This window comes from Canis lupus, chromosome 14 (assembly GCF_011100685.1).
Source record: "Canis lupus familiaris isolate Mischka breed German Shepherd chromosome 14, alternate assembly UU_Cfam_GSD_1.0, whole genome shotgun sequence".
NCBI classification, from domain to species: domain Eukaryota; kingdom Metazoa; phylum Chordata; class Mammalia; order Carnivora; family Canidae; genus Canis; species Canis lupus.
This window is the reverse complement of record NC_049235.1, coordinates 7,905,632-7,928,245: the sequence shown is the minus strand read 5'-3', so window position 1 is coordinate 7,928,245 and position 22,614 is coordinate 7,905,632. Positions and strand designations below refer to the sequence as shown.

Genomic DNA, 22,614 nt, shown 5'->3' with positions numbered 1-22,614 from the left:
TGAATAAATAAATAAAATCTTAAAAAAAAGAAAAAGAAAAAGAAAAGAAACATGGAGTGAGAATTTACCAATCTTAGTGACAGACACTAAACCACAAATGCAGGAAACTCAGCCAAATACCAAACAGGATATATACCAAAAACAGGTATATCATACCAAACTGTAGAAAATCAAAGACAAAATGAAGATCTGGAAAGAAGGGGCGTGGGGTAGGCTAAAGAATACCTTATTTACAGAGAGACAAAGATAATATTACACTGAATTTCTCTTCAGGAGCCATGTAAGAAATAAAAGAACAGAGAAATATCTAAAATTTTTGGGAAAAAAGACACCAACCTAGACTTTTGTATTCAATGTGATCATCCTTCAAAAGTGAAAGAGAAATAAAGACTTTCTCAGACAAACAAAATTAAAGGAATTTGTCACCAGGGGACGGGTCTTGCAAGAAAGGCTAAGTGAATTTCTGAGAAGGAAGACGACCTAGGTCAGAAACTCGAGTCTACATAAAGAAAGGAAGAACGTTAGAGAAGGAATAGTGAAATGAAGACTAGGAAAAGATGCTATGAGAAGGAAGGCACAGGGGCACTTGGGTGGCTCAGTGGTTGAGCATCTGTCTTTGGCTTAGGTCATGATCCTGGAGTCCTGGGGTTGAGTTCCGCATCGGGCTTCCCACAGGGACCCTGCTTCTCCCTCTGCCTGTGTCTCTACCTCTTTCTCTGTGTCTCTCATAAATAAATAAATAAAATCTTTTTAAAAAGAGAAGGAAGGCATAAAGTATGTTACGGATTTATATTGCACTGTAATGGAAGAAGAAACAGAAGATCCACATTAAATTAGTCTAATTATTGATACAACAAAGATTGTTCTATGCCTGTAATATGCCCGTCTCAATTTCTAAGTAAGGGTACAGAGGGAAAGAATAGTGACTACCTTTGAGGACTCCTGGCCTAATGGAGGACAAGAGACACACAAATAACGCAAAGTGAAAAACTAGAGACCTTAAGGAAAGGTTCATGAAAGTACAAGTAATGGGGTCTTACCTCTTTCGAGAGAGGTGGGAAAATGCTTCTTGAGGAAGCACATTTGATCTGAATATGGAAACCGTAGAAGTGTCCTTGAGTCAGGGGAAAGGGACACTTTTACACAGAAAGAGCAATATGTACACAAGTATAAGCAACAAATAAAGCCATCTGAATCATTTTTATTAAGCCACTAGTTTCAGAATCACTCTGAAGCAACAGCTTAAGGCTGTAAGTAAGTCTATTCCTAGAACAAAGCTGTCTCAAACAAGAACCAGATCCCAGATTTTCCTACTCAGAACCACTGTATTAACCACTGAAACTGCTCTTCTATTGGTCAGGCCCATGGTACACACCACAAAGAGTGCAGATGTTTGATATATAAGCAAATTAAGGTATATTATCAATGAAAGCAGTAGGAGTTATGGAATCAAGAATAACCCAGCCTTGGGACGCCTGGGTGGCTCAGTGGTTGAGCACCTGATTTTGGCTCAGGGCATGATCCTGGAGTCCCAGGATTGAGTCCCACATCAGGCTCCCTGCATGGAGCTTGCTTCTCCCTCTGCCTATGTCTCTGCCTCTCTCTGTGTCTCTCATGAATAAATAAAATCTTAAAAAAAAAAAAAAAAGAATACCTGGCCTTCTACATCTGAGGGCTAGAGGAGTAAGAGAAAGAGTGCTGACTATGTGCTGACCATGCACTGTTACCATTTAATCCTTATCAATCAGGTGAGGCAAATCCTGTTAATCCTATTGTACAAACTAAATTGAAGCTGAGAGAGGTACTAACTTGCCAAGGAACTCAGGGGTACAGCCTGAGTCTGAACAGGAGCATTTCCATTCCCATTCGTTCCTTTATACCACACTAGATTAAAAACAGTACTAAAACTATCAGGCATCATACTTCTGGAGCCATCTAAGAAGGAAGAATTATGGAAGAGAGAACTGAAATCTACAATGTAAAACTTTCATCTGGGCCATTCCCTTTGACATGTACTGTCAACCAAACACTGTACTGGCATTGCTCATTGCTAGTAACGTCAGCCTGATTCTCCTCTTTCTTTTCCCCTCTGTGAGGCTATCACAAGACAGGCCAGCAGAGAAGATGGCCTGGAGAGTTCTAGGGAACTAAGAGTAAAGTGTAAAAACCTAATGAGATAGAGACCTATTTCAAGGGTGCAGAACCACAAACTCAATAAAATAGGCGTTTAACGTAGCCTGAAAAAAAAAATGCTTTAACTGAAATATACACTTAAAAATAGCAAATTTCATGTTATGTGTATTTGACCATAACTTAAAAAAACAAGCAAAAACAGAAAAACATTTCAGTTCTGTACCAGGCTGCGCTGAATCCTCAGTTCCTTTATTTTAAGTTTCCTTCGATCCTCCAATGAGAACTCCACTATTGGTCTCTGTGTCAGAAAGAGAATGTCATTCATTAGATTTCTTAATTTCTGAGAGCAATGAGCTGAGATATCCCCCACCACTGCCCTCTCTCCTGCTCACTTACTCTACTCAAAGGTAAGGGGCCATTCTGCAAGCAGTCTATCCAATTTAGATTTCAAAACCTTCTGATCATCTTATCCGCTGAACCACTGCTTATTCCCTCACTAACTGGCTCCTCTTTCCTACCACACATAAGTCAGAGGACACTGGACAAAGCAGAGAAATGGTTTTCTGCAAAGGGCCCTCAGAGGAATAGGTCTCCTCACAGGATGAGGCTCACCTTCAGAGGCCCAAAGATCTCTGGATTGTTGTTGATGTGGCGAAGGGCTGTCAGGGCATGCTCGTGCTCCTGGAACTCTGCAAAGGCATAGCCCAGGGACTGACCCTTAACTTTCCCATGCACTCCTTTGAGGTCTCGCATCACCCGACACTATGAGTAGAACAAGAGAAAGAAGGCATGATTACAGAATGAGAGCATGAACAGACTCACTGTGAGATCAGGTGGCTGGGACAGAATCCTCATCCACATCACTGCCACAACAGCCATATTATACTGGACTAACATTTACCAAGGTCTTATTAGCATACATCTACTGAAAGCACAAAGCCAATTAAATAGATACTTTCTGGCTTTCTAAGAGTTTACAGAGATCAACAAAAAACCTATAAATAAGCATGTAGATGAAAATACCCCCCAATTAAAATAGTCAATTGTGGACAATACATACAAGTTCAAAAGTATATGGTACTTTAAATTGTGTAAGTTATCACTGAGGATGAAGCGCTGTCCATAGATCTCATCACTGAAGAAGCCACTCAGAAAGGAAATTACTGAAGAAGGAAAAGAGGCCTGATGGCTTTAGCTAAGAAAGGCACTGAGGGGTGCCTGAGTGGCTCACTTGGTGAAGCATTTGATTCTTGATTTCAGCTCAGGTTATGATCTCAGGGTTGTGAGATGGAGCCCCATTCAGGCTCCCTGCTCATCAGAGAGTCTGCTTCTCTCCTTCTCCCTCTGCTCTCTCTCTTTCTCAAATAAATAAATAAATCTTTAAGAAAGACATTCAGGTATGAGGAAGGGCCTGCCTAACATATAGCCTAAGGATTACAGCTGAAGCTTCAGCTAGCTTTGCTCAGAGCTCGGATCTTCTCTGGCATGATTTGCCTTAAATCCGTAAGCTGAATGTAATAGGTGTCCTGGGACATCAAAGATACCATACCATAGTAGCATATCTTGGAAAAGGCTGTAGTTCTCATGTAATCGAGAAATCTAGGTATTAAGGATACATGGATGCTGCATTTGGTATACTTCCAGTACCTACATTGTCCCAAGAACTGTGCCATGTACTATAGGGAAGTTAAGAAAAGCTTAAAATGAGGTTCCTGTCCTGAAGAAGCTTACGATTTTGGTGAGATACTATACCAACACGTATTAAAACATTAAAGAGAAAATTCAAGGGGTGCCAGGGAGGTACAGTCAGTTGGTTAAGTGTCTTTTTGCATTCAGCTCAGGTCATGATCTCAGGATTGTGAGATCGAGTGCTGCATAGGGCTCTATGCTCAGTGTGGAGTCTGCTTGAGATTCTCTCTCTCCCTTTCCCTCTGCGCCTCCTGCTCGTGCTCTCTCTTTCTCTCTCTCAAATAAATAAATAAATAAATAATAAATAAATGAATCACTCTTGAAAGAAAGAAAGAAAAAAAGAAAGACCCCTTAAAATGACAATAGAGGGATCAAAAAATAAAATAAAGAGAAAATTCAATGCAATGCAAATACAGTAAAACACATGAATTTCTCTGATGATAGGTTTTAAATGTACAAGCACTTATTAAATATTGTAGATGCTGATATGAGAAATTACACAACTGACCTCTATGCCAGTAACACTTTGAACAGTTTTACTAAGAGTGGTGTCAGATATGTGCTGATATGTTCACATTCTCTCATGTAATTCCCCAAATACCAATGCCATACATTTTGAAGAGATTTTCCAGGATTAGGAAAACAGTTTATAGTCATAAATCAGAGCAAAGTAGATTTCTAATATTGGCTGTGTTACTTATTCAATAAATATAGATTGAGAGATTTACTATGTTCCAGGTACCCTGCCAAGGACTGGGAGCAATGAGAAACCTGCTCTCAAAGAGCTCAGGAGAGCTGGTCAGGAGAAATGACTAGCAGACAACGACAGGACCATGTAATCATAAGTGCCAGGATGAAGATTTGCAGAGGGTGGGGCAGAGGAGAAGGCTCTGTACTCTTATGGAGTCTCATCAAGTTTTGGTGCAAATCCAGCGTTTGTCTAATACAACCGCTGAAGACCCGCATGACTCTCTGTGCTTACCACACAGCACCAAGGACTCTTTTCGTACAGTAAGAGTATTGCAAATGGAAGTAAAATGTTCTTCTAAAGAGCAAAATAGACAGATTATTTTCTCTGCAAGAAAATTAACACTATAGCACCTGCTATGATGCTGAGCACACAGCAAGAATTCAAATTAATTCATGAGGGCAGACATTTCCTCACATTGTGCTACAATCTGGACAATGTGGGTGAAAGGCAGTTATAAGAAGAGAAAACAAACAAATAAACATGAAAACTGCCAATCTCAGCCTCATCTGTTGACAATGCTCCCAGAAGAAATTCTGTCAATCGGCTAGCACCAAAGCCTGGAATAAATGCTTAATCTGACCCAGGACAAGTACCAAACTTCTAAGTGGGTGGGGCCAGCTCTCACCTCCTTGAGGCGCACTCCCTTCTCCCCTCTGGTGGCATTCAGTAGAAGCTTCCGAAGTTCTTTGTCATCCACACCTTTTGGGAGGTTGTGCAGGCACAGCCTGGTCTGGGAGACGAAGATATTCTGGTCCTTAAGTTTCTGATGCTTTAGCAGCTCAAACTGAAAGAACAACAAATTGTTAATAAGACAATCTACCCTTTAAAAATGCAAAAATAAAAAATTAAAATAAAGTGAAATAAAATAAATAAAATAAAATAAAATAAAATAAAATAAAATAAAAAATAAAAATGCAGGTTCATAATTCTCCAAAAGGAAAGAACTGTGGCCACCACCCCCACTCCCCCACCCTTCAATAACCCTTCATATGGACAAAAGAAGGGAAATCACCTATCTACCACCTTATGAGGCCTAGCATAGGGAAAGAAAGGTTCAAAGAGGCAAAATGGTGGGTAGGTGGTAAGATCTTGGGCTCTAGATTCAGACTAAACTGGAAATTCATCCTTAACTGGAGAAGTTACATGAAATTTTTTAAGCCTCAGTGTTTCCCTCTACAAAGTGAAACTGTAGCTCAAAATACCAATCTCTTAGCACTGATGTAAGGCTGAAATGAGGTAATATACAAAAAAATCCCGAACTCAAAACCTGGCCCAAAGCAAATAATAAATAATACAGTGGTTAACATCTATGCCCAATCCTTGTCTGCCCACCAACTCAAACTAATTATCTAGTCCTTCCAAAAGGAAATGGAATTTATTTAAAGAATACTTGCTAGAATGTTGTCTCAACTCTGCCACCTTGAGGCAGAAGAATGTCCATGACCACAGAAACAAATTTTGCTTCATACACAACGGAAATGAATTTTGCTTCTAGAGCATTGGCCTCAACTATGCTGCACAAAACACCAGTCCCAGGGCAACATTTGCTGAAGTGAGAGGATAATAGTCTTCTTCTGGTGTGTTTTTTAAAATCAGTTAGTTGAAAAAGTTTTAATTTTTTGTCTTTTACTAAGTCTTATTTCTGCTGTTCCTTATTTAGTAAAGGACTAACAAATCACAAAATAAACAGATACTCTGGAAATGAATATTAAAGGGTTATTTGAAGAGACTCTCATACCTGAGTTCAACAGTATGATTTTTCTCCCAGGGAAAGCTCCACCTGCTGTGAATTATAATGCATATAATCTACAGAGCTTTTTGCTACAAAAATTTGTTCTAAGGGAAAATTAAATGTGTCATTATCATATTGTGATCAGAAAAGGGCATACAGTGCCCCCTAAATACCATGATTTCCAGAAGATCACTACCAAAAAACGTGAACCCAAGTCTAGAAACTGTACATAGGAAAAACACACTGCCTCTTAGTGTCATTATATTCTCATCTCTGTTCATCTTCTGTATGTTCAAGCTCCAAAGCTCATTCTTTTAATGGTCATGCCTCTTTATCATTCTAGGCTGCCTTAACTTTTTGAAAGTAGGCTACTTGGGCAAAAGTTAAAAATTACTAGGAATGAGGGGCACCTGGGTGGCTCAGTGGTTGAACATTTGCCTTTGGGTCAGGTCCTGCATCGGGCTCCCTGCTCATGTGGAGCCTGTTCTCCCTCTGCCTGTGTCTCTGCCTTTCTGTCTCTCTCATAAATAAATAAAGTCTTTTTTTAAAATATTACTGGGAATGAATACTATTAAGCAGCAAAAAAACTCAATGGTATCAGTTATCAGTGGAAACTCCCATGATGTGGAGTTTTCCTAAGATGATTTTATAATCTGGACATAACTCCCTACCACAAAAGGACATCTTAATTCTTCCTTCTAAAACCCACATCTACCCCTTCCCTATTAACTCCAGCTCATTCTGATCTTCCTTTCTTAGGTTACTCTGCCTTCATACTGATACCTAATTATATATAGCCTTAGCCTCTAAGTGTCTACTCCGTGATGTAGAAGCATACTATTTGGCAAACATTTACTGCTGAGCATTAGGAATTAAAGAATAAGACACAGTCCTTATAATGGCATACAACACTCATATAACATGATGTACAATGTTGGGTTATTTGCTGTTTCACCGGTGTGCTTCCCTGTAACAAGAGTGTAAGCAAGCAGGGTCTGTGATTGATGTTTGGCTCTCTGACAGGCACCTCCAGCATTCAATAGTTATTATTTATTGATTTATAATAAATCATGCAGAACCTGAAGGCTGGTGCCTAATCTACCCACCCGTTCTCTTTTGGCCATATCAGCAGCACTCACACCCTCCGCAGCCTTAGTCCCAGCACGAATCACTGCAAAAAGAGGGAAAAAGGCCAAGACATCAGCAAGGGAATTTTCACTGAGCAACAAGAGGAATGTGATTTGAATGATGCAAGCTCTTTGTACAGGGCCCAGAGGACTATGCTGGCCAGGACATAGTGGCATTTGGGTAGGTCCAGAAATAGGCTACAGGGCTAAGTTCTCAGCTCTGAGCTGCTATCAAGGACTAAAACTGAACATTTTGTGAATTTGTTCCTCTTTTTCCCTCCCCACAAAAAGCTTCATGTATATGCCCAATGTCAGATGGAAAGGCCTAGAGAAAGTTCTGAAAATACGTACATTTTAGGTATTCTGGAAACAAAAATGCTCCACCTATAACCTGCCCTTGGAATTTTGCTGTTACTCATGTATTTGGGGGAGAGTACTAAGCAGTGAATTAAGCCAAACTGAAAACAGCCACCTGGCCATACAGAGGCCTACAACCAAAAGCTAAAGGCCTTACATCACTAGTCCAGGCTGTGCAGCTGTGCAGTAGTAGGCTGACAAATACTGTATGACCTAGAGGAAGGGATTCTTCTGGGGTTTTTTATTGTTCAGATTCTATTTATTTATTTGACAGAGAGAGAGAGCACAAGCAGGGGCAGTAGCAGGGGGAGAGGGAGAAGCAGGCTCTCCACTGAGCAGGGAGCCTAATGCGAGACTCGATCCCAAGACCCCAGGATCACAACCCAAGCTGAAGGCAGACGTTTAACCAACTGCTTTTTTTTTTTTCACTGAAGCTAATTTCTGATTATCTTTTTGACATTAAGGGAAAGGTACTGAGTGCAAATTTTAAATCTATGACTAATCAAGAGTAATTTTAGTCATAATTTTCAACTCCTTGAGAAAAACTATCAGAAATCATGACAAGAAGCAAAGGTAATTTGAGCTTTTCCTCCCTCTTTGCCCTGCTAATCCCCCAACCTAAAGATCTCAAGGCAAACAAGCAGAAAAGAGAATGAGGGCAGCTCCGGTGGCGCAGCGGTTTAGCACGCCTGCAGCCCAGGGCGTGATCCTGGAGACCCTGGATCGAATCCCATGTTGGGCTCCCTGCATGGAGCTTGCTTCTCCCTTCACCTGTGTCTCTGCCTCTCTCTTTCTGTGTGTCTCTATGAATAAATAAAGTAAAAAAATCTTTAAAAAAAAAGAAAAGAAAAGAGAATGAGACCGGTTAATCCAAAACCTGAGTGACGGTTTCCTAACAGAAAGCCATATTTGCTAAAGTGGAATAATGATGTAACATTGTTGAAGAACACATGTGGGTTTTTAATTTGAAACATGCCCCCAAACATACTGTTGCTGGTCACTGTCACAGAACAGGGCCTGCTAACTCAGAAGCCTGGTTCACATCTCCCTTCCACTACTCACAGCCTTCTCGGGCCAGGTAGAGGTTCCGGGTTCCAGTTGGCTTCTTCACCTTCTTGGTCTGGAGCTTTGCAGCCTCATCACGGGTCACTGCCAAATCGACCCTCAACTGCCGGCCATCCAGTTTAAGTCCACCACCCTGTAACAGATTGCAATTGTCTCTCTTAAAATTAGTTAAAAGGTTAAAGACTAAGTAAGTACCTGACAAGGAATGCCAAGGAAAGGGAAAACAGCAAACCCCAATTATGCTATGGAACCAACCCACAGGATGTCTTAGCCTAGGTGGCTGCAAGTGGATCACTTAGCCTAATATTTTAGAATAGCTGTGCAAAAGGCCATGTGTATACTTAGGGCAGTTAGCAGTAATTTATTTTATGGGAGTTGATTAGGCCCAAAGGAGGGCTAAAGTGAGGAAAACGGATCTGTAAATAGCCAAATTGTTAAATTCTAAAGAAAGCTAATGAAATGATAGTGTTAACTCTACTTAAGAGAATTTAAGAGATAAATGGGCAACACAGGATACCTCAAAACAATATATACTTGGTTACAGAATATACAGAAAAATCCATCACCCCTACATTGTCTCTCATTTATTCTTCATAGATGACCTTAATCCCTTCTTGTCCCAACTTTCATGTCATCAGGCTACAATATGGGCTGACATACAGTGATCAATAAATATTAGATACATTATTACACATGTTTCCACACTTATAAAATAGGTATAATAATTGATCTTTTTAAGTAGGCTCCATGCTCAGCGTGGAGCCCAATGTAGGGTTTGAACTCATGACCCTGAGATCAAGACCTGAGCTGAGGTCGAGTCAGACCTCTACCAACTAAGCCACCCAGGCACCCCAGAGGTGTAATTGTAATTACCTTATATACCACTGTAGAACTGATATTAAGGATTAAATAATACATGTAAAGTTTAATGCCTAACACACACTAAGTGCTCAATAAGCATTAGCTTTATTATTATTATTATTATTATTATTATTATTATTATTATAGTATTGACAGTACTATAAAGCTGTGTATAAACAGCAAATGCTGGCCTTAGGAGTCACTATCCCCTAAGTTATGGGATAGAAGAAATGTTCTCCTTACCTCAGTCTCTGGAGAAGCAGCTTCAAGGCATTTCTGAGCTGCTTCTTGAGTCATGAACTGGGCAAATGCACAACCTACACAGAGAAACAAAATTGAGTGAGATGCCAAACTCCCATGGCCCACCAGGATGCCAAAGATGACACGACAAATGGTGCTAGCCTAACACAGAGTGGAAGACAGAGCAATATGTCCTTTTGTTAGACGCTATGAGACATGCACTGCATCAAGTACAAAGGTTCCAAGACAGATAGGACATGTGCTTACAATGGAATTTTACTATTACTTCATCTTTTCCAATGCTTCTTAGAACTTTAGTCTCACTACTGCTCTCCTTAGTAACAAAAAGCCACAAGATATAGTAGAGAAATTCCACTTAAATCAGCATTTCTTAATGCTTGCCTTTTAGAAGGTTAAAAAATGAGGCAGGAACCCTGAAATTAATTACAGATCTCACTGTCATCAACTAATTAATCACATCATCTCACTGCCACTTGGGAGACATCAGATATGGGCAGACTGGTCTCTTGGAGTCAAAGTTCCTGGCCTCTCTCACATGAATACAGCAGTGAACCAGAAAGCCAGAAGCTCGATTCTTGACTCATACTCTAGAATTTGCACAAACTCACCTATCGCTGGTTAGATGCAGAGCCAATCAACCCATCCTAATTTCTACTATTGATAAAAAGCAGTTTTTATCAGTAAAGAAAAAAAGTTGACTTTATAGTAGACTCCAAAAACGAAACACAAGTTTCATAATATTTTGTTAGTATCCCTTTATACAAATTTAAATATTCCCTCATATATGAAAAAAAAACTGTCATATTTCCTAGAGCTACTGGGGCATTGACTGAACTTTTGTCCTCTATGAGAATAAATGGCAGCAGACTAAGACAACACATGGCAGGCCAACCCAAAAGTCACCATCTAGGTGGGGTCTTTCCTGCCCTCCAGAGCAGGCAGAGCGAAGTGCCCCATCTACTGGTCCTCCAATCACATCTCTTCTATTATAGCGCTGGTCAGGTGGTATCTTCCCAAATAGGACGAATGCCTCAGGAGTAAGGGCCATGTTTTTAGGCTGCTAGCACCTACTATAGTATCTGGCATTAATAGACATTCAAGCAAAAGAAACAAATGATACAAAAAGAAAGGAAGGAAGATTGAGGGGGAGGAATGTTTCTAATTGACAGATTAGCTTATTCATCCAATACGAAGAAAATGGGTACTTCTCTTTGAATGGGTAAGAATTTTAACACTGGGTCAGTATTGAGTTTAGTCTTAACACTTCCCTAAAAGTCCACAGATAATTTTTAGCTCTCCTAGACAGTGAAATGGCATGCTAACAAGGACAAATGATAGGAGGCAGCCAAGGCTGCGTGAGAAAGCAAAAAAATTTATTAAGTGCTAGAAAAAGACAATGTATTTAAGAAATAATAATGAAAACTACACTTATTAAGATCATTAACTCTCAGCTAATATTAATAGGACAAGAAAGATTGAGAAAGTCAACTATTGACCACATTCTGAAAATACCAACCCAACAGACTACTGCATCAAAAAGAAACAAAAGATATCAAAGTAAAGCAATATCCTACATTACTAGGAACATTCTATGCAATTTTAGTTGCCCATTTTTAAAAAAATATACTGGAAATGAAGAAGGTCCAAGAAGTATAGTTGAATATTAAAGTTGAAGACACCTTCAGTGATTATTCCAGTTCAATCTACTCATTTCATAGATAAGAAATTGAAGCCTGCAGTGGTTAAACAATTTGCCAAAATCACCCAGCTGGTCTACGGCTTAGCTACAATTAGATCCCTAATCTCCAGGAAGCAGTTCAGCTTTCTTTCCATCATACTGCCCTACTTCTATCTTTTTGCCTAAGGAAAAACTGAAAATGATCAGGTCTCATCAATTTGGAAAGTAAAGTTTAAAATAGAGGTTCTTAACCCTTGAATAGAGTCCAGAGAGCCCACAAATTCTCAGAAGTGGCATTTTTCTGGAGAGAAGGTTCATAGCTTTTGCTAAATCTCAAAGGAAGCAAGAACCAGAATGAATTAAGAACTCACTGCTTAGGAGAATGACTGCAGTTGATGAAATGAAAGATTATGAATAGACTGAAAAGATGCTGCTCCCCTAACAACAGTATACTAGAATGAACTGGGGCCAATCCTTAAAAGTTCAAAAGAAATAGCTTGAGGGGAAAAAAAATCTAAGGCAGCAGTCCTGTTATATACAGTTTTCCTTCTGACTGTTGCCACTGCAAAAAAATTTGTTAGCTTCCATCTCTAACAAAAGCAACTGAAAAAGATCCCAGTAATTTCAAGCAATGTGGAATGATTAATACCCATGAGATGCTATCACATTTGAAATTCAAAGAAGAACAACAAATGGAATTCATTACCCTAAAGTAAATAAGCAAGGGCTTAAAAAATAGCTTAGACAAAATTGTGGCTGGCAACACCATTAAAGATGCTGAGTTTGATATCTTGGAAGACAACCTCAGAATGTCCTTGGTGTTTCTCTGAATCATAGAAACCTGGGCTGGATGGACTGTAGACCCCTCAGAATGGCACACATTACGCTCTCAAGTAACCCAGTGTCCATGGCAACAGTCTCTACCTTTTTAGGGCCTGACAAGCTGACAACAAATACCTTTAGAATGCTCTGTGTCTGGATGCAAGACAATACGGACATACTTAAGATCTCCAAATTGCTGGAGGAGCTCCCCAAGTTCTTCTTCCTCTGAGTCAAAAGACAGGTTTCTATGGAAGACAGGTCACAAGAAAAGTCAATTACAAAAGTGAGATCCTATGTTCTAGTACAAGGTGAGACACCAAATGGAGTGGTATTCTTGCTCACAACCACCCTCTGTAGTTTAAGAATAGCACCCATACATAGGGGAGGCCCCAGTGACCCCACCTCTGATGTGTGACTCTCCCCCATGGCTAGCATTAACTGGCCTTTCTATGTTAATCAGATTCTCTCCCCAAGAAAGTTAAAACTTAAACAGACATACATTAAGGCAGAAGCTGTAGATGCAAATTCATTTCAAAATAGCAGGACCCCACCCAAAGGAAACTTCTAGGAAGTGGAAATCTGAAAATGTCCTGTATCTTGATCTGAGTGGTGGGTACATGGATACATATGTATGAAAAATTTCACTGAGCTGTACATTTAGATTAACGCACTTTACAGAATATATACCTTAAAAATGAAAAAAAGAAAGGCAGTATTCTCAGAGAAAAGACCACAGCCTTCTACAGCTGAGCCCCAAAACATCCAGATTTTCATCTCCTTCTTAAGGTTTGCTCTTCCCCTGCTTTGATCCAGTGAACCACTCAATGTTCACCCAACAAACCTGATTTCTCATTTAAATTGGCCAAAATTCGTTTCTCTTATTACAACCAGAAGATTCACAGCAGGCTAATGAGACAAGTCAAAAGTGTACATGTGTGTATCTGCCCGCCTCTCTCAATTACGCATTTTCCCCTCTGTGTTGCTGTGAAATCGAGGTTTCAATTTAAACTTTACAAAAGTCAGAAAATTCTTCAAAATAATAACTCAGAAGCAAACACAGTAAAGTTTACTAAGTGCAAAACAAGAAAAGCACTTATTCCTTTTCATGGAATTAAAAAATATTGGAAGTGGGCGCCTGGGTGGCTCAGTCAGTGTCTGCCTTCGGTTCAGGTCATGATCCCAGGATCCTGGGATTCTCCAGCATGGGGCCCCTTGCTCAGTGGGGAGCCTGCTGCTTCCTCTGCCTCTGCCTGCTTTTCCCTCACCCTTTGCCTGCCGCTTTCTCTGCTTGTGCTTTCTCTCTGTCAAATAAATAAAATCTTAAAAAAAGTTGGAAGATTTTGTTCTACTAAATTTCCATATACTGTAAAGATCCTTCATTTCCCCAGCTATTCACACCCTTCTAGGGTAAAAACAGTCCTCAATAAATATTTATAATTTTTCTTCTCTACACTCAGTTAACCCCATAACAATTCCATCTTACAAAGTAACTGAGACAAAAAAGATTTTCTGCAATAAGACATCCTAGCCACGTTACTTCTTCCAATTGGTCTGTGTATAGTTTTTTGTCTTCCATCCTTTACTTTCCTAAGTTTTTTATTAATTAAAAGATGTGGAAACAGTAAGGAATGGTATCCTCGGTATTAAAATCACAGGCTCCTAAGTATAACATTTCCCCTTTCTTATTAGACAAGATCCTCTACAAATACAAAATTATTTATATGGCCATTCCAAACAACCAGGTAAAAACAACTATGAGAGACATGCCGTTAAGGCAGAAAATGGGCTATAGCATAGCTTGTGGAGGCTAAACTCACCTTTGTAAATAGTTATGATATGGGCATGTGTGCAGGTGTTCTTTGAGTAATAATTAAGGTTAATATCTTGTGTCTTTTTGCTCATTTAGGAAATTTCCTAAATTTCCTACAATAAGCATAAATTACTTATATAATAAAAACAATCTTAAAGCACTCTACAGGAAAATAAAGTACACCTCTTTAAAATAAGACCCAAATAGCCCTGGCAGGTTGGCACTTAAGAAAGGAAAAGAAGGCATGCCTGAGGTGTCCTGAAGATGTCCTGACTCTATAAAACAGCCAACTTACCACAGTCAGTAGGACTATAACAGCAATGGCAACATGAGATAAAACCTATCTCCACTTGACTTCCTCCCTTAAATTTTCTTGGAAACCAATGGGATGCCTTATTTTATTCTCGACACTACTTTGAAAGTTAAGTTAGGTATGAAGAAAGAAATTATCTGGGACAAGTGGTATCACCCCTCTACAGCACTTCTCCTAAAACAAAGATGTTTCTAATAAAGAACTGATTTGTTCCAAATGATGCTACCCCAGTTACAAAGAATGAAATGTAAATGAGGACAAAATCTGGAGACTCCCGCTCTTTATCTTCTGGGTGCAGTTCTGATTCTCCTATATTCTCACTGTTTGCTATGTTCCTAGGGCCAGATGTATTAATGATCCAATTTTCTGGCCTAGCTACCAGAAATAGTACTAGGAAACAAAGAGTGGGGCACTTGGCTGGCTCAGTCCGTGGAGCATGCAACTCACAACTTGGGGCTCTGAATTTGAGCCCCACCCTGGGTGTAGAGCTTACTTAAAAATTAAATCTTTCAGAATGTCTGGGTGGCTCAGCAGCTGAGCGCCTGCCTTTGGCCCAGGGCATGATCCTGGGGTCCCAGGATCGGGATCGAGTCCCACATGGGGTTCCCTGCTTCTCCTCTGCTTATGTCTCTGCCTCTCTCTCTGTGTGTCTCTCATGAATAAATAAAATCTTTAAAAAATAATAAATAAAAATAAAATCTTTCCAAAAATAAAGAGAGACAAAGAGAGAAGGAAAAAAGGAGAAAAGGAAAACCTGTGAGGGCAACACAAACAGTACCTCTTGAGGTACAAAGGCATACCTGATAAAAACAGTTTTCCCTTCATTCACATCAGAGGGTAACTTCCTCTTCTTTTTCTTTGAGATTTGCATATCTAAAGTAAAAAGAAATACAACAAAATGAAAAAGACTTAGTGCAACCCAAATGACAAGGGGCTAACTTCTTAGATATATAAAAACCTTGCATAAACAAATAAGAAAACACAAAATTAAAAGTGAACAAAGGATATACACCTAAATACAGGAAAAGACGCTCAAACTTATAAGAAAAACATAGCACCAGTAAAAAGATACTGTTTTTCATTCCAACAAATTGGCAACAACTTAATAAAAGAATGAAATCCAATGTGGTAAGGGTATGGAAAGAAAGACATTCCTATATACTGTCAGGACAGTCTAAAGGTTTAGAACATTTGAGGAAAAAAAAATACACATTCACACACACAAACATAACTATTGGACCTGTATGTGTATGTGTACACCCCACATTTGTTTTTGCTTATAAAGGTATTAAATAGATACACAAGAAACTTTTAACTTTGGTTGTCTCTGGGGAGGGGCCCTAAAGTGGCTGAGGACCTGGGTACAAGGAAGATTTACTGTTTGTTTTTAAAAATAGACCTATATGGCTCAGTAGTTGAGTGTCTGCCTTCGGCTCAGGGCATGATCCGGGCCGGGTCCGGGGATTGAGTCCTGCATCCGGCTCCCTGAGAGGAGCCTGCTTCTTCCCCTATGTCTATCTCTCTTTCTCTGTACCTCTCATGAATGAATAAATAAAATCTTAGGGGAAAAAGAAAAAAAGACATACATGTTTACAGATATATAACAATTCTGAAAGAATATGAAAACAACAGCAGTGGTTACTTTGAGGGACCCTTAGGGGTCTGGTGAGGAACTTTTCTCTCTATATTACACTCTACTGCACTATCTTTTTAAATTTTCTGCCATTATTATGTATTGGCTCAATATTTTTTTCAATGTAAAGAATGGTTAAGAGACAGATGAACCTGGTTATTGAATGCAAGGTCTCATAGTCCCCTCAGTACAGAAGCTTCTCTGATTCTAGGGTGTCTCCCATTCTCTCCTCATGGAAAAAACTATTTCCTCAGATTTTTTATATGACCAAACTGACACACCAGACTTAACCTAAACAACCAGTTATTGGCCATTCCTCATTCTGTAAAGACCTGCCTCCCTCAATAAATGAGTTTACACCCAACATTCTTTATAAAGGTGGCAACTGGGTTTGATTACAGCTTTACAAAATGCCCCAAGAGGTCTTTATCCCTATCTCAATTCACAAGAGTTGTTTAAAATCCACTTGGTGTTAGAATATAATATCCTGCTTATCCAGTTATTCATTCACCTTGGATAAACAAGAGAGAAGTAGTGCCTCAGCATTAAGCCAGGTTTTAAATTCCCTGAGAATCTTAACCTTCAAATGCCATTCCAAACTAATTTTAAAACAAAACAAAAACCTTTAGAAGGAATATAAGGGTATCCTTTTCAGCACTGAAACATGAATCTGACAGACCACTTTGGGGTCCTATTTAATGAGAGGTGTGCACTGAACTGATGCACATTTGTCAGTAACCGGTTTTAAATGTAAAAGTGTCTACAAAGATCCCCAGGCAAACCTTCGTCCTCTTGCTCTTCACTGTTGGTGTCACTCTGAGCCAGTTCCTCTCCATCAATACTATCATCTCTCTCCTTCAGGCCGCTGTCTTCGTCAGAATGATCCTCCTCACTGCTCTCTGCAGGTGCAGCCCTCCTGACAGCTCTGCAATGGCACAGTTCAGAACTAAGGATCTGGGCTGCCAGAGGGGTCTATGCCCCTTCATCACACACATTACATCTGCCGTGATGGGGGCAGGGAAGACCACTGCTCCTCCCAGAGATAATCCTAGATCTTCTTCTGTTGTCTCAGAACAAGCTGAGCTGCTTACCTCTTTTGAATCTGTGCAGGCTTGGTCACCCTTGATTCTTTATCCTCCTCCCCATCTTCTTCCTCTTCTGTATCATCCTCTTCTTCTTCTTCCTCTTCCATATCCTCTTCTTCCCTACCATTCTCTTTACTTAATTCCTGATGTTTAGGTTCAGGCCTCTTCTCACCTACACACAGAGATAAAGAAAGTCAAGAATTCATTTAGAATCCAAAACAAGGTTATTTGAACAGAGTAACTAAAACCCTAAGCTCCTAGTTCCTTGGGGCTAGGACTAGATCTTATAACTATGAAAAATACATTTTTACATAAATATATCATAAAATATAAAAAATTATATATTATATATTTTTTCTTACCGCATGTAAGAGAAAGTATGAGGGAAAACCACAAAAAGAACAACAAAAACCCCTCATGACTGAGATTCCCTGGAAGCCTGTCCCATTCATCAGAAGCCTTAAGGTTAATCAGGCTGAGAATGAGAGAAGTAGCAACTGAGTGCCCACAGACAGCCTGCCATTGTGCACCACAGCCAGCACAATGCTTACTGTGGAGCTCAGCCACAAACTTTCATCTCAGTGAGTTCTGTTCTCTGAGCTCCTGGTGGTTTCAAAGCCACTGCTTTCTAAAAAACAAACAACAAACAAAAACAAAAACAAAACAACCCTCAAGTTTTAAGTTTCCCTATTATTTTTATTTTTAACTTATTTATTTGGGAGAGAGGGAGCATAAGCAGGGAGGAGCGGCAGGGGGAGAGGGAGAAGCAGACTCTCTATTGAGCAGGGAAGCCATATATCGGACTCAATCCCAGGACCCCAAGATCATGACCTGAGCCAAAGGCAGACACTTAACCAACAGAGGCACCCAGGTGCCCCAAAGTTTCCCTATTCTTTTTTTTTTTAAGATTATTTATTTATTTATTTATTTAGTCAGTCAGTCAGTCAGTCTTGAGAGACACAGAGAGGCGCAGAGATATAGGCAGAGGGAGAAGCAGGCTCCATGAGGGGAGCCTGATGTGGGACTCGATCCCAGAACCCTGGGATCACAGCATGAGCCAAAGGCAGATGTTCAACGACTGAGCCATCTAGGTGCCCCAGTTTCTCTATTCTTTTTTTTTTTTTTTTTAATGGGGATGGGGTGTTTGGTTGGCTCCGTTTGTAGAGCATACAACTTTTTTTTTTTTTTAATTTTTATTTATTTACGATAGTCACAGAGAGAGAGAGAGAGAGAGAGAGAGAGGCAGAGGGAGAAGCAGACTCCATACACTGAGAACCCGATGTGGGATTCAATCCCGGGTCTCCAGGATCGCGCCCTGGGCCAAAGGCAGGCGCCAAACCGCTGTGCCACCCAGGGATCCCCAGTTTCTCTATTCTTAATATTCAGTCACTATTAAGAAAAGTTGGGAAAGGACAGCCGTCAGGGGGACAATGAACTTAGGCCCTACTCCTTATTCACATTCACACTCAGGAGTGGGTTTAGACTCAAAAGATCCTATTTTGAGACCAGATCACCAGATGGTACAATATGAATCAACAAAGCTCTGGGCTCATTTCTGAGCCTGCAAGAACTCAGTTTCTCTTAATCCTTAGTCTCATTCTTTCTGTTAATCTTGTGCTTTTGTATCTTTGACCCAATATTCTTACTGGGTTCCCTTACTAGTAGGTTCCCTTATAATTTTCCGTAGGATAGGGATGTTTCCATACTCACCTCAGGACATACAAGCCCTTCTACCCAACACCACATCTTACCTGGGGCAGAGGCAGACTGTGTATTTTTATATTTATCCTTTGCCACAGCCCAATCCACAGCCACTGTCCGCCCTGTCAGACAGAAAAGTATCATCAGAAAGGTCTTCCTCTTTTTAACATCTCTTGTAAATGACTTCTTATTCATCAAAGACAGTGACAAAACCAAAACAAACAAAAGAAACTGCCAATTCAGAGAACACTGGTTCCAAAATAAAGCTCAGAGTAGCCTGCCCCTTTTAACCCTTAAGCTCTGTATCAATTTAAATGTTGTTTTGCCTTTCTACACAGCCCCCACACCTAGGGTAAGAGAAAGTAAAAAAGTAAAGAAAGAATGGAACAGTGTTTCCAGGTAGACAAGTTTCCAGTTAGACTAAGCAAGAGTTTTGCACAGAAGTTACAAAGTCTCCAAGCCAAGCCCTTCTTTAATAGCCCACCAGAGCTCAAGGGTGATCAAGACCAAGACAGAGAACCTGCAAAATCCACACATTCCCTGGACAGCAATCTGCATCTATCAATGATTATTTCAGGGATATATTTTTATTAAAGATTTAAGTACACACTCATCACCAAATAAGGAATAGCGAATAATGGCTTGCGTTCTTTCAAGTTTAACCCTAAGATCAAGCACTAGGAATATTTCACCAAACAGCTTCTATATTAGCAGTAAGACTCTCAACAATTCAAAACACCTTTTGAAAATGTAGAAAGTGGGTTACTGTACTAATTCATCCAAACACCAGAAATATCTAGATGAATAGTATAGGTATATAAAACTTACCTTTTATCTCTTTCATATTCATGCTTTTGAGAGCCTTTCCTGCTTCTAGAAGGTTTTTGAACTGGACGAAAGCAAAACCACGCATCTTTCCATCTGCGTGCAAACAGACAAAGAAGTTAGAGGCAGCAGGTGGGCAGCTAACGAACACCAAGCAGGACATTACAAGATGACCCAAGTCCTGCCAACCAGTCAGCCCCTTGCCCAAAGCAGTAGCTTATGTACTCCTACTGAGTATGCTCTGACTGAAGCTTGGGCAGAGCAATTTTCTTGAACTATAACTTATCTTCTAAAACTAGTTCTGATCTAATTAAAAATGCCACTGGGGGAATAAGACTCTTTTTGAGTTTTTGCTAGGTGTCAAGCACTGTGCCTGATACTTTATGTAGGCATATCATGTCATCTGGGGCTCATAAAGAGTATGACATGAACTTTGTATTTCTATTTTGCTTAAAAGATTTTATTTATTTGAGAGAGAGAGAGCATGCGAGTGTGCATGCATGTGCGGGGGGGGGGGGGGCGGCAGGGAGGGCAGAGGGAGAGGGACAAGCAGACTCTGCACTAAGTGTGAGCCCCACCTGGGACTCGATCCCACAACCCTAAGATCATGATCTGAGCTGAAATCAAGAGTAGATGCTCAACTGAGTGATCCACCCAGGTGCCCCTGTATTTCTATTTCAAACTGTGGTTAGTTCAAGGTGGAAATGGAAAAAGACCGTTATTTTAAATAATCTTAATCTAATCTACAACAAATGAAGGTTTACTGGTACCTGGCTTCCTGGGGATGTTTACTTCCAGGACAGCTCCATATTGACCAAATACTGTCTTCAAGTCATCTTCTGAGCACTGATGCCAAAAGCGAAGAAAAGATATTATCACAGAAAATAAACGTGAAACATCAACTGTTAAACCAATTCATTACAAAGAACTTGCATACTCTCACTCCTTTTTTTTTTACTCTTGAGACTAGGATATCAAACATTTCTAAACAGTAGACATCTTGCTTTGGATCTAAGAGACAAGATAGACATCAAAGAGCTCTTCCTCTCCTCCCTATCTCAGTAGTAGTGTCCCAAAAGGCAGGCATCTTCACACTTAATATCCTTAATTAATTGTTTATACAGGCCCATTTTCTGTATTCAACAATGCTAAGATTCATCCCCAGAAGGAAATATGTCCAATTATATCATCTAGGTGAGGATTTCCACCAATGAGCACCAACAGCCTGGAGAACAGGCAGTGTTTTCTCCATCACTCACCTTAAAGCTCAGGTTCCGAATAATTAATCTGGCTTTCTTATCTGCCACTTTGGGTTTTTTAGGCTTTGGTTCCTTCTTTGGGGGCTCTGAATTTTCTAAAAAATAAGAGGCAACAAAATAAGTCTGCGATCCAAAATCACCTACCTCTAGGCCCAGAACATCACAGGAAAGAAGCTACCAGCAAAAAAAAAAAAAAAAGGCATTTCCCACAGGGTTAACTATGACAACATGCAGGACCATCAGATTCCCAAAGTTAGAATTAAATAAAAGACAAAAATGAGTAATAAAATACACTAGATGATTTTGGACATCAAAAAGAAATTTAAGGAAGCTTTAAATGTAGAAGCTATCCCCTTTCCCCCCCTCTCTTCCTCACCCTGAGGGAAAGTTACCTTCAGTTACTAGAAACTCACCATTTTCCCCCTTTTCCTTGGACTTATTCCTCTGTTTTTTCTTGGCAACAGTTACGTTGATCTTACAGCCTTCAAAAGTGGTGATCTCCTTGAGGGCCCTCTGAACATCTTCCAGCATAGAAAAAGTGACATAGCCAAAGCCTCGACATGCCTTACTCCCTGAAAAGTGAAGGGTGGGGGAGAATCATAAACCAAGAGCCCGGGCAGCCCCAGTGGCGCAGCGGTTTAGCGCCGCCTGCAGCCTGGGGTGTGATCCTGGGGACCTGGGATCAAGTTCCACATCAGGCTTCCTGCATGGAGCCTGCTCTCCCTCCGCCTGTGTCTCTGCCACTCTCTTCGCTCTCTCTGAATGAATGAATAAATAAATCTTAAAAAATAAATAAATAAATAAAAAATAAACCAAGAGCCCTAAGCCAGTAAATTCTTTTTTTTTTAAACCAGTAAATTCTCAAGGCCCTCAGTAGCAAATATACTGCCAGACCATCCTCTTATCAGTTTGCCAAAATTTTCAGGAGAGATAGAAACAAATTTGGCATCAGTGGCCCCTTCCCCACTTTGCTCAGAAATTGTTAGGCTTCCTCTTCTAATTTGGTGTCTTCACTGTTAGCTTCTCTTCTTCCTCCTTTCCTGATACTCTTGAGAATACTGGAGATCCATGATATCCATTATATCCCCAAAGAATAACTCAACATCAAAGAGAATGGAATATTACCAGAGAAGATGGGAAAGGTAAGTATGGTAACTTTGAAAACTGCAGTGTAATAATGCAGCAGATCAGAAATGAATGCCCGAGGCCCTGATAAAAGAACCTCAAAAACAATAAACATTGTTTTTGGGAGCCTGCAGATACTATTACCATTTTTAAGCCTTAGCAATCAATATCAAATTTAACCTTTCCAAAGTAGCTATAAATCTCTTATCTCACTTCTAGAACACACTGAGGTAGGTAATATTCATCCTTTCCAAATGAATAATTTGAGATGGAGGAAAGTAAGTGAACTAGTTAATGCACCAGAGTGTTAGTAGCTCAACTGATTCCTCATCACTAGCCCCCTGTTCTTTCCATGGGACTCCACCAATATAAAGGCCATAAAGAATA

The 22,614-nt window shown here is 40.0% G+C and overlaps 1 protein-coding gene across 3 annotated transcripts in view; it reads right to left on the bottom strand.

Moving 5' to 3' along the window:
• Nucleotides 1-22,614, bottom strand: part of RBM28 (RNA binding motif protein 28) — a 31,053-nt gene that overhangs the window by 4,771 nt on the left and 3,668 nt on the right. For all 3 annotated transcript variants that reach the window (XM_038556607.1, XM_038556609.1, XM_038556608.1), the window contains 15 exons: nt 21,516-21,674; nt 21,103-21,197; nt 20,614-20,689; nt 19,847-19,939; nt 19,069-19,140; nt 17,324-17,489; nt 17,015-17,157; nt 15,400-15,472; nt 12,612-12,721; nt 9,959-10,032; nt 8,852-8,987; nt 7,412-7,476; nt 5,199-5,357; nt 2,746-2,895; nt 2,357-2,431 (listed from right to left, as the gene is read on the bottom strand). In XM_038556607.1, the coding sequence (XP_038412535.1) occupies nt 2,357-2,431; nt 2,746-2,895; nt 5,199-5,357; nt 7,412-7,476; nt 8,852-8,987; nt 9,959-10,032; nt 12,612-12,721; nt 15,400-15,472; nt 17,015-17,157; nt 17,324-17,489; nt 19,069-19,140; nt 19,847-19,939; nt 20,614-20,689; nt 21,103-21,197; nt 21,516-21,674 (1,646 nt within the window). The remainder of the gene's footprint in view (nt 1-2,356; nt 2,432-2,745; nt 2,896-5,198; nt 5,358-7,411; nt 7,477-8,851; nt 8,988-9,958; nt 10,033-12,611; nt 12,722-15,399; nt 15,473-17,014; nt 17,158-17,323; nt 17,490-19,068; nt 19,141-19,846; nt 19,940-20,613; nt 20,690-21,102; nt 21,198-21,515; nt 21,675-22,614) is intronic.